This window comes from Rattus norvegicus, chromosome 13 (genome assembly GCF_036323735.1).
Source record: "Rattus norvegicus strain BN/NHsdMcwi chromosome 13, GRCr8, whole genome shotgun sequence".
NCBI classification, from domain to species: Eukaryota; Metazoa; Chordata; class Mammalia; order Rodentia; family Muridae; genus Rattus; species Rattus norvegicus.
In genome coordinates this window covers 54,543,906-54,557,427 of record NC_086031.1, presented here as the reverse complement: position 1 = coordinate 54,557,427, position 13,522 = coordinate 54,543,906, and the positions used below count along the sequence as shown (strand labels likewise).

The following is a 13,522-nucleotide window of genomic DNA, read 5'->3' as shown; positions in this document are numbered from 1 at the left end:
TGGAATGGTAAAACTACATTAAAAGTCTATAGAAATCCTCTTTCAAATTACCATAACCAACTGAGAAATATTTGTATTGCAATAAATGTTTGGGGTCTACTTTTTTAAAGTATGTGAAAGTATAAGCCAGAAGTATTTAGAGATAAGAGTGCTGGACAGTGATTAGGTCATGAAATTTCTACGGATCCCAGAATGCCTTGCTTCTTCTGTCCTAAGAAGATAGGTTGCTCAAATGCCAAAAATCACAAGCAGACTCTCCACAGACAACAAACCTAGTACTGTCTAGATTCTAGGCTTCCCAATCCTTTCAAATGTCAGAATCAACTTTACTTTACAAAAATCTTTTCCTATTTCTATTATGTATATATGAGAGAGAGAGAGAGAGAGAGAGAGAGAGAGAGAGAGAGAGAGAGAGAGAGAGAGAGAGAGAGTGAGTATGGGAGTACATGACCTTCCTCTGAAAAGCAGTATGAACTCTTTACTACTGAACCATCTTTCTAGCCATTAACATTTCCATTTTTTAAGTCATTGGATGTCTGATATGCTACAATGGAAGCATTAGCGAGGTAAGAGAATGTTAAATCATTTATATATAAAAGTATCTTGTTTTAATATTTTACTGTACAATCAAACAATATTTGTATAATCTAAACACTTTAGCCATACTTGCCAAACTATTCCATGTACGTGACTTTCTTGTGTGCCTCTCCACTCAGCTACTACTGATTGTTTCTTATTTGAAATATCTTTTCCTGACTTGAACCTATGAGTCTGTGTTCAAACAAAAACTTAAATTTAGCTGTAGAGATGGTGGCATAGATATTTTAATGTCTCATAAAAACAACAATGAAGTCACCCACAACATCTCAGAAAACTTGAATAACATTCAGATATCCAAAATATCCATCTATGTAAAAGTATAATAATAATGCAACATGAGAACAAAACTCTATCATATTAACTGTATGTAGGTTGACAATAAAATTCTTCTACATGAACCAAAAATATTTGACTTTTGTCATAAATCTATTTGGATAACTAAAATAAATATCATTGATTGGAGCCCAATGCCTGGGGTGATTTTGCACAAGAGGAAAAGAAAATTAGCCAAAATATCTGTGATTTGCAATAACTTCAGAAAATTTGAAAGGAAACACTTCAAGGATTTAAACCAAGGTTTATATTATATACATAATATATATATGCATATATATACATGTGTGTGTGCTGTATATTTATCTAAAAACTTTATGTCATAACATAATCTAATTTAAGAGATGGATTTTCCTAATAGTATAGGAATCACCTGTAACCACAGAGGCGATAAAATTACAGATGTATTTTCAATGGCATTTCAATGGCAGATCATCAAAATTATTCCTTATGTGTTAAAAGGTTCTAGTACCCAATAAAATCACTCTTTTTTTCTAGAAAATCAGGCACTGTTCTTAGACTTTTCTTATAGTTTTACATATATTTTCACAGAAGAGACAGAGGAACATGCATTTTAGTGCTTAATGAGATTTCCTGCTTTGCTTTCTTCCAAAAGCTAATGTGTGCAGTCTAGGAATACATTAGAAACGTAGATGGTTCACAGAAGACTTGCTTTTATCTCAGAACCTCAGGCTGACTTAAATTATTCTGCTTCTTTAAAATTCTAGAAATGGCTAATCTTGGATCTAGAGGGGAAAAAAAGACTGGAACCTAATATTTACCACGCTGGAAAGCCTTCTAAAGGTACTTTGTGAAGCAGTTGAGATTTTAGCTACCGAAAACATACTCTCAGCATTTATATAGAACTCCTTTTCACTTTCACTCGCATTTGCGTGAAATCAGTCTTCATGGTTATGAATGACTATATTCATCATAGTAAACATCACAGCAAAAAAGACTTTCAGAGTTTCAAACCTCAGATGTAGTTAGCTTCTGAGATTCTGTTCTGTAGATCCCAATGGGAACATCTCCAGTAGAAGAACACAGCTTCTGATAGAGTCTGGCATACGTTCTGATCCACAAGTCATCTTCAGTAATTTTCATCTATAATGCATATGAATGAATCACACAATCAATGTTTAAGAATAAAAACCCCAGTGATCATTTTTCTCTTCTTAAAAACCCCCTCAATATACATTTTGAAATCTCAAAGTAGTATTTCATAAAACCTAATTCACTTATTATGTTTATTTATTTTACTCTATCTCAGCTTATCCTGAGAACTCATCCAAAGCCACGAAACGTTAAGTATTCAATCTGGGCCAGTGTAGCATTATATTGATCCAGTAAAAGTAGGCAAAAAAACACTGGCAGAGATCTGGGAAATCTGTCAACTTTGAAAACCTTCAAGATAATGTAATAGCACAACTGATGTGGAAATTTAGGGAATAGAGAATATAAAGCAAAAAAGAAAAAATAGCAAGGTGCAGAATCTATTCTAATAATAAAGGTCCTATTCACTTGCCCCAGTGTTCCTACATGTACAGAAGCAAAGTTTTTGTAGAAGGAGCACAGAGTTCCAGGCAGGAAGCCAAGGTTCTTCTCCCACACAGGTTCTTGTGTATCTTGAACCAGTATTCTACTTATTACACACTTCTACAAAATAGCTTGTTTGAACCAGGTACAATACCACAGGCCTAGTCTCACTAAAATTTGAAAAGACTTTAGTGGAGTATTCCTTGATTCCAGAATACTAAGAGAGTCAGAAGAATGTAACAGGACCCTGTCTCAGAAAGATACAGGGTTGAATGCCAAAATTATTATGCTCATGGACAGTGTAGCATCCAAGACTTGGACTTCTCATTGTCAAACTCATAATGAAAACAACATTAACAATGAGAACCTTTGTTTGGTTTTATATAGAACGTTTTCTGTAACAATTTAATTGTAATGCTTGAGCCACAAAGAAACCATACAATATAAGGACCTAATGAATTAGAAAAAAATCTCAGATCAACATTTTAGACAAACATGAGTAAATAAATTTGGTTATAAACAAGTCACCAAAAGCACATGGTAGGTGCTCCAATCAAACCTTCTATCAGAATTCTGTCCTCTTCCAGACACGATTAACTTACAGAACAAAGAAACCCCGATCCTGGTATGGTGTCCAGTCCCAAAAGAAGTCTGGTGATAGAAATCATATAATCTTTCACAAATGACTGCAATATAAGCAAAATATGTATACATTATGCATGTGAGATGCATAGAAGCCTGGGGAGTATGAATACATAAATGTTTCTGGAAAATTTTTTCTAGCATCTCAGTGAGCCTTATAAAATGAGATTAAAATACATCTCCACTTTTTTTATTTTTTTATTTTAATGTATATGAGCACACTATAGCTTTCTTAGACATACAAGATCCATTACAGATGGTTTTGAGCCACCATGCGGTTGCTGGGAATTGTTCAGGACCTCTGGAAGAGCAGTCAGTGCTCTTAACCACTGAGCCGTCTCTCCAGCCTACATTTCGACTTTTAAAAGAGCATTTATAGTTAAGCCAATTATAAAGTAATATATAAAACATATGTATTTTGAGATAATACATGTGCTGAGATTGGCATACAAGGGCTGATGCTAACATGTTATATGGTTTAAAACAAAAGAAAATATCTCTTCTTGAAATAAAATGATCAAATTAATAATTTTTTAAATAAATGCTTTAAAATATTTCTACCAGTCTTTTTCCTAATATTAAACTGATCAATGGTAAAATAAAATTTATTTTATACTTCCTTTATTATTTTTATTGCATATATTCTTTCCAAAACTATTCCTTCTAAAAATAGACAGTCTTTTAAAAAAAGATGATTATATTTTCTTAAGATAATAGTGTGCATCACTTAATAATAGAAAAATAAATTATAATATTAGCAAGCTTGTAGAGATTCCCTCAACAAAAGTCATTACTAGGAGCACAAGGTTCTGGTGTTTAATCCCAGCACCAACAATAGGAAAGAAAATAATTACCAACAATTCAGACATCATTATAGACAACCAAAAGTCCTGAAAGATAGAAATTATTTTCTCAAATTTGCTCCCTTTGAAGTCCTCTCATTAACTGTCTTACAAACAAATAGTAAAATAATTTGTAGCTAGAATATTTTTAAGTTTACAAAACTAGAAGTGAATCTACCCCAGCAGATAAGTTTATTTTATTGTAGGGAGTTTCTCCCAGTGATACTCATACCCATACAGACAGATACAATATGTAGTGGATTAAAACAGGAAGCATAAAGCTAACTCTTGTATAATTCCGATCTTAAAATGTTAAATTTATATAGTTATTTGCCTATTTGTTTATTTATCTATGTTCCAATGTATGAGATGAGTGCACGTGTGCCACAGAGTGCCTGTGGAACTGACAGGACAACTATGGTAAGTTGTAACATGTGGGTCTCTGTCATGATTTGAATAAGCATGACCCAGAGAATAGCACTATGTGGAGGTGTGGGCTTGTTGGGTAGGTGTGTCACTGTGGGTGTGGGCTTTAATACCCACATCCTAGCTGCCTGAGTGTCAGTCTTCCACTAGCAGCCTTCAGATGAAGATGTAGAACTCTCAGCTCCTCCTGCAGCATGCCTACTTGGATGCTGCTATGTTTCTGACTTGATGATAATGGACTGAACCACTGAACCTGCAATCCAGCCCCAATTAAATGTTTTCTTTTATTAGACTTGCCTTGGTCATGGTGTTTGTTCACAGCAGTGAAACCCTGAATAAGTCAGCAGTTGGTAGCACGGACTGGGGTATTGCTGTGATAGGCCTGACCATGCTTTTGTTTGGAAGAATGTGAATTTTGGGGACTTTGGATTTGGACAGCAGTGGAATTGGTTTAAATGAAGCTTAATGGGATATCCTAGTAGGAATATGAAAGACTGTGTTGCTGAGAGTGATTTAAATTGTGCGGACCAGGCCAAAGAGGTTTCAGTGGAGAATTTCAATATGTAGCCTAGAGAATATTTTTGTGTTATTTTGGGAAAAAAATGTGGCTGCTTTTTCCCATTGTCCAAAGAGTCTGCCTGAGGCTAAGGTGAAGAGATTTAGATTAATTGCTTTGAAAAAGGAAGTCTCAAATTTCATGTGTATGTGGGCTTTCTGTCATTTTTGATGTTATTAAAACCAGCCTTAGTCTGTAGTGATCTAATAGAATGCATGGAACTATTTCAATCTTATTGTATTTTTGAGACTTATTTTGTGACCAATGATATGTTTAATTTTGGAGAAGGTACCATGAAGTGCTGAAAAGAAAGTGTATTCTTTTGTTTTACTATGAAAAGTTCTATAGATATCTGTCAAATCCATTTGCTTCATAACTTCTGATGGTATCACTGTGTCTCTATTAGGTTTCAATTTTCATGATCTGTCCATGAATGAGAGTGGGATATTGAAGTCTCCCACTATTATTGTGTGAGGTGCAATGTGTGTTTGTGCTTTAGTAAAGTTTCTTGTATGAGTATGGGTGCCCTTGCATTTGGAACATAGATATTCAGAATTAAGAGTTCATCTTGGTAGATTTTTCCTTTGATAAGTATGAAGTCTCCTTTTTTATTTATTTTGATATCTTTTAGATGAAAGAATATTTTATTCAATATTAGAATGGCTACTCAACCTTATTCCTTGGGACCATTTGGTTGGAAAGATTTTTTCCAGTCTTTTACTCTGAGGTAGTGTCTGTCTTTGTCACTACTTTGTCGCTACTTTGTCACTATTTCCTGTAGTCAGCAAAATGCTGGGTTCTCTTTTACCTATTCATTCTGTTACCCTTTGTTTTTTTTATTGGGAAATAGAGTCCAATGATGTTGACAGATATTAGGGACCAGTGGTTGTTGTTTCCTGTTATTTTTACTGTTAGAGATGCTAAAGAAAGAAAGAAAGAAAGAAAGAAAGAAAGAAAGAAAGAAAGAAAGAAAGAAATTAAAGACTTTTTAGAATTTAATGAAAATAAATGCACAACAAAACCTAGGAAACAAAGTGAAAGCAGTGCGGAGAAGAAAATTCATAGCTCTGAGAGCCACACTTTGATAGCACATCTGAAAGCACCCGAACAAAAAGAAGCAAATATACCCAAGAGGAGTAGACTGCAGGAAATAATCAAACTCAGGGATAAACCAACCAAGTGGAAACAAAAAGAACTATACAGACAATCAACAAAGCCAGGAGCTAGTCCTTTGAGAAAATCAACTAGATAGATAAACCTTAGCCAGACTACCCAGAGGGCACAGAGACAGTATCCCAAATTAAAAAAATCAGAAAGGAAAAGGGAGACATAACAACAGAATCTGAGGAAATTTAAAAAAAATCATCAGAATGAAAACATATACTCAACTAAACTGGAAAATCTAGAGGAAAAGGACAATTTTCTATATAGACACCAGATAGCAAAGTTTAATAAGGATCAGATAAGTAATCTAAACAGTTCCATAACCCCTAAAGAAATAGAAACAGTTATTAAAATTCTCCCAACCAAAAAGAGCCCAGGACTAGAAGGGTTTAGTGCAGAATTCTATCAGGCCTACCAGTACTCTTCAAATTATTCCACAAAATAGAAACATAAGGAACACTACCAAACTTGTTCTTTGAAGCCACAATTATGCTTACATCTAAACCACACAAAGACTCAACAAGGAAAGAGAAATTCAGACAAATTTTACTTATGAATATTGATGCAAAAATACTAAATAAAACATCAAAATGATCATCCACCATGATCAAGGAGACTTCATCCCAGAGAAATATATGAAAAGTTATCAACATAATCCACTGTATAAAAAAACTCAAAAACATACCCTCATTTCATTAGATGCTGAGAAAGCATTTGACTAAATTCAACACCTCTCAGTAAAAAAGTATTGAAAAGATCAGGAAATTAAGGTCCATACTTAAACAGAGTAAAAGCAATATACGGCGAACTAGTAGCCAATATCTAAGTAAATGTAGAGAAAGTTGAAACAATCTCATTAAAGTCAGAGACTAGACAAGACTGCCCACTCTCCCTACCTCTTCACTATACTACTTGAACTCCTAGACAGAGCAATTAGACATCAAAAAGAAATCAAAAGGGATACAAATTAGGAGGGAGGAAGTAAAAATATCACTATTTGCAGAGGATATGACATAAGTGGCCCCAAAATTCCACCAGAGAACTCCTAAACCTGATAAACAACTTCAGCAAAGTGACTAGAAATAAAATTAACTCAAGGATAAACAGGCTGAGAAAGAAATCAAGGAAATGACGCCCACAAAAACAGTCAGATGTCACAGCCTCTTGGGTCTCCTGCAGTGTTTCACCTCCCTTCTGGGTCCCTGGCAGGGTTTGACCCCTGCTGAGCCCTGCTGATGCTTGTGGAAGCCTTTTGTTCCTAACAAAGGAACAGCCTGGCCTGGTAGTGACACACCTGGACAATGGTCAATTCATTCTTGCCTTTTGTCTTCTGAGTCTTTTGTTTTTGGGATTTAGACTGGTCTTCCTGGATTTCTCCCCAGTAAATTTGGGGCAGAATCTTTTGTTACCAAAGCCTTAAGCCTGGGTTTCCCACTGTGCTTCCCAGACTTTTCCACCTGGTCAACTTGGGGTATATATTTGGTAAATAAAGCTACAGAATTGACTTTTCTTGTTTAACATGAATAACCCAAGTTTGTTTATTTTTTAATCCTGCAGGCTTACACCCAGTTCTTGGTGCCATGTAGGTGCAGGCAGCGACAGTCAGAAATAATATAAAATACCTTGGTGTGACTCTAAGCAAGCAAGTGAAAGATCTGTATGGCAAGAACTTCAAGTCTCTGAAGAAAGAAGTTGAAGAAGACCTCAGAAGATGGAAAGGCATCCCATGCTTATGGTTTGGCAGGATTAACGTTGTAAAAATGGCCATCTTGCCAAAGGCAATCTGAAGATTCAATGAGATCCCCATAAAAATTCCAACTCAATCTTCATAGATTTATAAAGAGCAATTTGCAAATTAATTTGAAATTAAAAAAAACAAAAAACCAGGATATAGAAAACTATTGTCAACAATAAGAGAACTTCTGGGGGAATCACCATCCTGATCCTCCAAGTATATTTCATAGCAATAGTGATAAAAACTGCATGGTATTGGTACTGATACAGGCAGATAGATCAGTGTAATACAATTGAAGACCCAGTAAAGAACAAACATACCTATGTTCACTTGATCTTTGACAAATGAGCTGAAACCACACATGGAAAAAAGACAGTATTTTCAACAAATGGTGCTGGTTCAACTGAAGTTCAGCATGTAGCAGAATGCAAATTGAGCCATTCTTATCTCCTTGTACAAAGCTCAAGTCCAAGTAGATCAAGGACCCCCACATAAAACCAGATACACTGAAACTGAAAGAAGAGCAAGTGGGGAAGAGCCTCGAACATATAGCCACAAGGGAACATTTCCTCAATAGAATACCAAGGGCTTATGCCCTAAGATCAAGAATCAACAAATGGGACCTCATAAAATTGCACAGATTCTATAAAGCAAAGGTCACTCTTATTACAACAAAATGGCAACCAACATATTGGGAAAAATATCTACTAGTCCTACATATCTGATAGAGGGCTAATATCCAATATATACAAAGAACTCAAGAAGGTAGATTCCAGAGAATCAAATAATCCTATTAAGAATTTGGGGAAGAGTTAAATAAAGAATTCTCAACTGGTAAATATTGAATGGCAGAGAAGCACCTACAGAATTGTTCAACATTCTTAGTCATCAGGGAAATGCAAATCAAAACAACCATGAGATTCCATCTCACATCAGTCAGAAAGACTACGATAAAAAACTCCAGTGACAGCAGATGCTGGCAAGGATATGGAGAAAGAGAAACACTCCTCCTCCATTATTGGTGGGATTACAAGCCAGTAAACCACTCTGGAAATCAGTCTGTCAGTTCCTCAGAAGTTTGGACATTGTATTACTTAAGGATCTGGCTATACTATCCTGGAAATATACCAAAAGATGGTCCAACGTATAGCAAGGAAACATGTTTCACTATGCTTATAGCAACCTTATGTATCATAGCCAGAAGCTGGAAAGAACCCAAATCTCATTCAACAGAGGAATGGATACAGAAAATATGCTACATTTACACATTGGAGTACTACTCAGCTATTAAAATCAGTGACTTCATGAAATTCTTAGACAAACAGATGAAACTAAAAATATCACCCTAAGTAAGGTAACCCAATCACAAAGAAACACACATGATATACACTCACTGATAAGTGGATATTAGCCCAAAAGCTCGGAACACTGAAGATACAATTTACACACCACTTAGAGCTCAAAAAGAAGGAAGGCCAAAGTGTGAATGCTTCAGTCCTTCTTAGCAGGGGGAACAATATACTCACATTAGGAAATATAGAGACAAAGCGTGGAACAGAGATGGAAGGAAAGGCCATCCAGAGACTGGCACACCTGGCTATCCATCCCATATATAGCCACCCAGACAATACTGTGAGTGCAAAGAAGTGCATGGTAACAGGAGACTGATATAGCTGTATCCTGAGAGGTTCTGCCAGAGTCTAACAAATTCAGAGGGGGATGCTCATAGTCAACCATTGGACTAAGAACTGGGTTCCAAATGGAGGAGTTAGAGAAAGGATTGAAGTAGCTAAAGGGGTTTGCAACCCCATAAAGAATAACAACAATATTAACCAACCAGACACTCTAGAACTTACAAGGACTAAACCACCTTCCAAAGAGTACACATGGAGTAAACCCATGGCTCCAGCCGCATATGTAGCAGAGGATGGTTTTGTTGGGCATCAAAGAGAGGAGATGTCCTTGATCTGGTGAAGACTTGATGCTCCAGTATAGACGAATGGCAGGGTGGGGAGGTGAGAGAGAGAGAGAGTGAGTGGGTAGAGGAGCACCCTCATAGAAGCAGTTATGGAATAGGGGCTTGTTGGATGGGATATGGGAAAAGGGGATTAAACAAAAAGAATGAAAAAGAAAAAAGAAATCTCAAAATAGCCTGGTGTAAATTCTGTTGTGTTGTTAATAAAGTACACTCTTATAAAGAGCATTTTAATGAAAAGGGAATAGTTGAGAAAGGAAAAACAAAAAAATATGGTATGAGTATTACAGTGATACCAGCAAGTGAAATGGAGCTGAATCTTATGTTCAAAGATATTAATTTGGAGTAATGACCTTTGGGCAAGTTCCCACCCAGCTAAGTTTAGGACCAGGTAAGGTAGTGCAAACATTTAATCACAGCAGGCAAAGAAAAGCATGTCTCTCAGTTCAAGCTTATCCTAGAACAGAACAAATTCTAGGTGAAGAAAACTTAAATCCATGATTGGTGGACCATACCTTTAATCTCAGTGCTTTGGAGACAGGCATGCAAATCTCTGAGTTCAAAGTCAGTCTACAGAGCAAGTTCTAGGTCAGCCAAGCTTAGCCAGTGAAGGAGATGGAAAAAATAAAGATGGTGATTATGTAATAGAACAAGGGAGCCGTGTTCTAGCTCCAGCAAGCAGCAGAATTTGGCAGTTATGTCCATGGGGCTCTGGCTTTAGAGTACTGAATAGAAAGGACCACTGGGACTATTGCTGCTGGTTAGATGGAGCCAATAATTTAGTGGAGATAAGAAGAGAGGAGCATTACTGAGGTTGTCTTCTGGTATTTTCTGAGAGCATAAAGAAGCTGTGTTTCAGAAATAGCCAAGCTTGTACCTCATGCTGCCGCTGCACTTGGTAATGTGCAAGAGGTACCCAGGTGGTGCCAGTTTTGAAGGTGTCATGAAGAGCAGTTGAGGCTTGGCACTGTGAGAGGCCATAGCAGGATATTGGTTAAGGTGCAGCCTCAGTGGCAGTTGATGGCTCAGGACTGAGGGGGTCTTGCAAAGAAGTTAATGCTTGGCACCATGAAGAAAGCATACTAGTGAAGCCTAGTTGCAGTGGAAAACCCCAGAGTATTGGAGATGTCAGTACCAGGGAATGACCACCAAGAAGAGTAGTGGCAGTAGAGTGGGTCAACCTGAGCTACAGAGGGCAGACCTGGAGAAGTGACATTAACTCTTTGGAGAATCCCAGAAGATTATGTGTGGATCCCAGACATTGAAACAAAAAGATATAACATTGAAGTCGACTTGGAGATCACAAGTTATTAAAGATACCAGAGTGGTGGGATATGTGCTAAGGAAACCCACTTGCAGAGTGGAACCAGCCCAGGGGAAAGCAGTTTGTTGCAGTCAACACAGATGAAAAAGTAGTTGGAGATCTGAAGACTGCTTTAACATCAGCCATGGAGATGCAGAGTATGACGTTTGCCCAGCTGGTTTACTGACTTGCTTTGGGAATTACAGTTAAAGGGTAGGATGAATCTCAGAAGAGACTTTGAAATTTGGACTTTTAATGTTGTTGAGACTGCTATAGACTATGGGGACTTTTGAAGTTGGACTAAATGTATTTTGCATCATGCTACGTTTAGGTATGGCTCTCCATAGATTCATGTGTTTGAACAAGCCTATGGGGGCCAGGGAGTGGAATATAATGGTTTGAAGATGCTTGATCCAGGGGAGTGGCTCTATGTGGCGATATGGTCTTATTAGAATAGATTTGTCACTGTGGGTGTGGACTTTAAGACCCTCACCCTAGTTGCCTGTAAGTCAGTCTTCCACTAGCAGCCTTCAGATGAAGATGTAGACCTCTCAGCTACTCCTGCACTATGTCTGCCTGGATGTTGTCATGTTCCCACTTTGATGATGAAGGACTGAACCTCTGAATCTATAAGCCAGCCTCAATTAAGTGTTTTCTTTATTAGACTTGCCTTGGTCATGGTGTCTGTTCACAACAGTAAAACCCTAAGACAGTCCCAGAGATAGAACTCAGGACTTAGTTCTTAACCACAAGCACATTATTAGATGAATTATCTAATCTGCTATAATTCAAAGCCTTCAAATCGTAATTGAGTCTGCATTAATTTCAACAAACAACCATGTCTCTTGATAACACAATGGAAAAATCAGACCAAAGAAGGCTTAAAAATGGGTCTACACTTTTGCAGGGTCATTGTATCACTTGATAATAAGACTAGTTTTAGGATAGTAGTTAATCACGTCTTTGTGATTGATAGAATCTCTCAGCTTCAACAGCTGCTATTCAAGCATACTTTTAAAAAGAAACAAAAAAAGGGAAAGGAAAAAGAAAAAATGAAGTTGGGTTGCAATTTTTTCTTCAAGAGATGAATACACTCATATGTGGGGAGATTGGGTACAGGCCAACCTCCTGGATTACCTAGATAAATTATCTGAAAGCATTAGTAAAAAAACACTGATACTACTTTACGAACTGATTTATGTGTGAACTTGACACAAACTGAAGTTATCACAGAGAAAATAGTCTCAATTGAAGAAATGCCTCCATGAGACCCAGTTGTAAGGAATTTTCTCAATCAGAGATCAAGGGGGAAGGACCCAGCCCATTGTGGGTGGTCCCATCCCTGGACTGGTTGTCTTGGGTTCTATAAGAGAGCAAGCTGAGCAAGTCAAGGAAAGCAAGCCAATAAGAAACATCCCTCTATGCTCTTTGCATCAGCTTCTGCTTCCTGACCTGCTTGAGTTCCAGTCCTGACTCTCTTTGGTGATGAACAGCAATGTGGAAGTGTAAGTTGAATAAGCCCTTTCCTCCCCGACTTGTTTCTTGGTCATGATATTTGTGCAGGAATAGAAACCATGACTAAGACACTGCTCGTTGCTCATTGTTTGCTGTGGCACCTTTCCTGATAAGCAGGTGGCTCCTGACACCCATCAGACAGGGACAGTTAGCTAAGCACAGAGGCTAAGCAGAAAAACTGCAGATATCTTGCGACTACTGTAGACAGGCAGACAGTTGTAGAAGAGTGCAACAAATATACAGTTAAAATCAGTGTAGACAATAAAACGTCAAGGTGCTTAATGTGCACCTAATGCTATGAAATAAAACTCTGTAAATGTATTTTCCCTTTAAATGAACATGTTTAGTGACTAACCAATCGGAGTACAGGAAACATCACTATGATGCAGCTGCAGGCATAAATAGCAAAAGAATAAGAATAATAAAAAAGTAGACCATGATATGTTTGTGTGAAACATCTGGATTTTTCTACTGCCTTATATGAGCGTACTGTGCAGAAACAGCAATGGGACCTTGGTATTTCGTGACTAACTAAATGGCTATGAGTTACAAACTGCTTCATGTATCCATATAAAGTAAGCAAAAATTATTGGATACTTAAATATCTTCAGTTTAGAATCCTAACACATTGCAATCTACTTAAAATCTGAAAAAAAAAAGTTCTAATAAGCAATGCTAGCTTTACCTTTTTGGTTACTTTTCTGTAAAAAACCAAGTAGTTCAAGGGCATGCTTGGAATAATAATACATTAATAAATTTCACATGAAACTGGTTCCCGGGAATACAAGAAAAAATTTTATAGACTCTTTTAGTTTTATTATTGCTTTTGTTACTATTGTGAGGAAGAAGCAAGAGAGAGATAGAGACAGACAGAAAGACAGACAGACAGAGGCAT

The 13,522-nt window shown here is 37.0% G+C and overlaps 1 protein-coding gene across 10 annotated transcripts in view; it reads right to left on the bottom strand.

Moving 5' to 3' along the window:
* Kcnt2 (potassium sodium-activated channel subfamily T member 2) overlaps window positions 1-13,522 on the bottom strand; it is a 395,059-nt gene that overhangs the window by 52,462 nt on the left and 329,075 nt on the right. For 8 of the 10 annotated variants that reach the window (XM_017598802.3, XM_017598803.3, XM_063272313.1 and 5 more), the window contains 2 exons: window positions 3,072-3,155; window positions 1,909-2,037 (listed from right to left, as the gene is read on the bottom strand). In XM_017598802.3, the coding sequence (XP_017454291.1) occupies window positions 1,909-2,037; window positions 3,072-3,155 (213 nt within the window). The remainder of the gene's footprint in view (window positions 1-1,908; window positions 2,038-3,071; window positions 3,156-13,522) is intronic. The other 2 variants (XR_005492244.2, XR_010056918.1) reach the window with 1 other exon arrangement.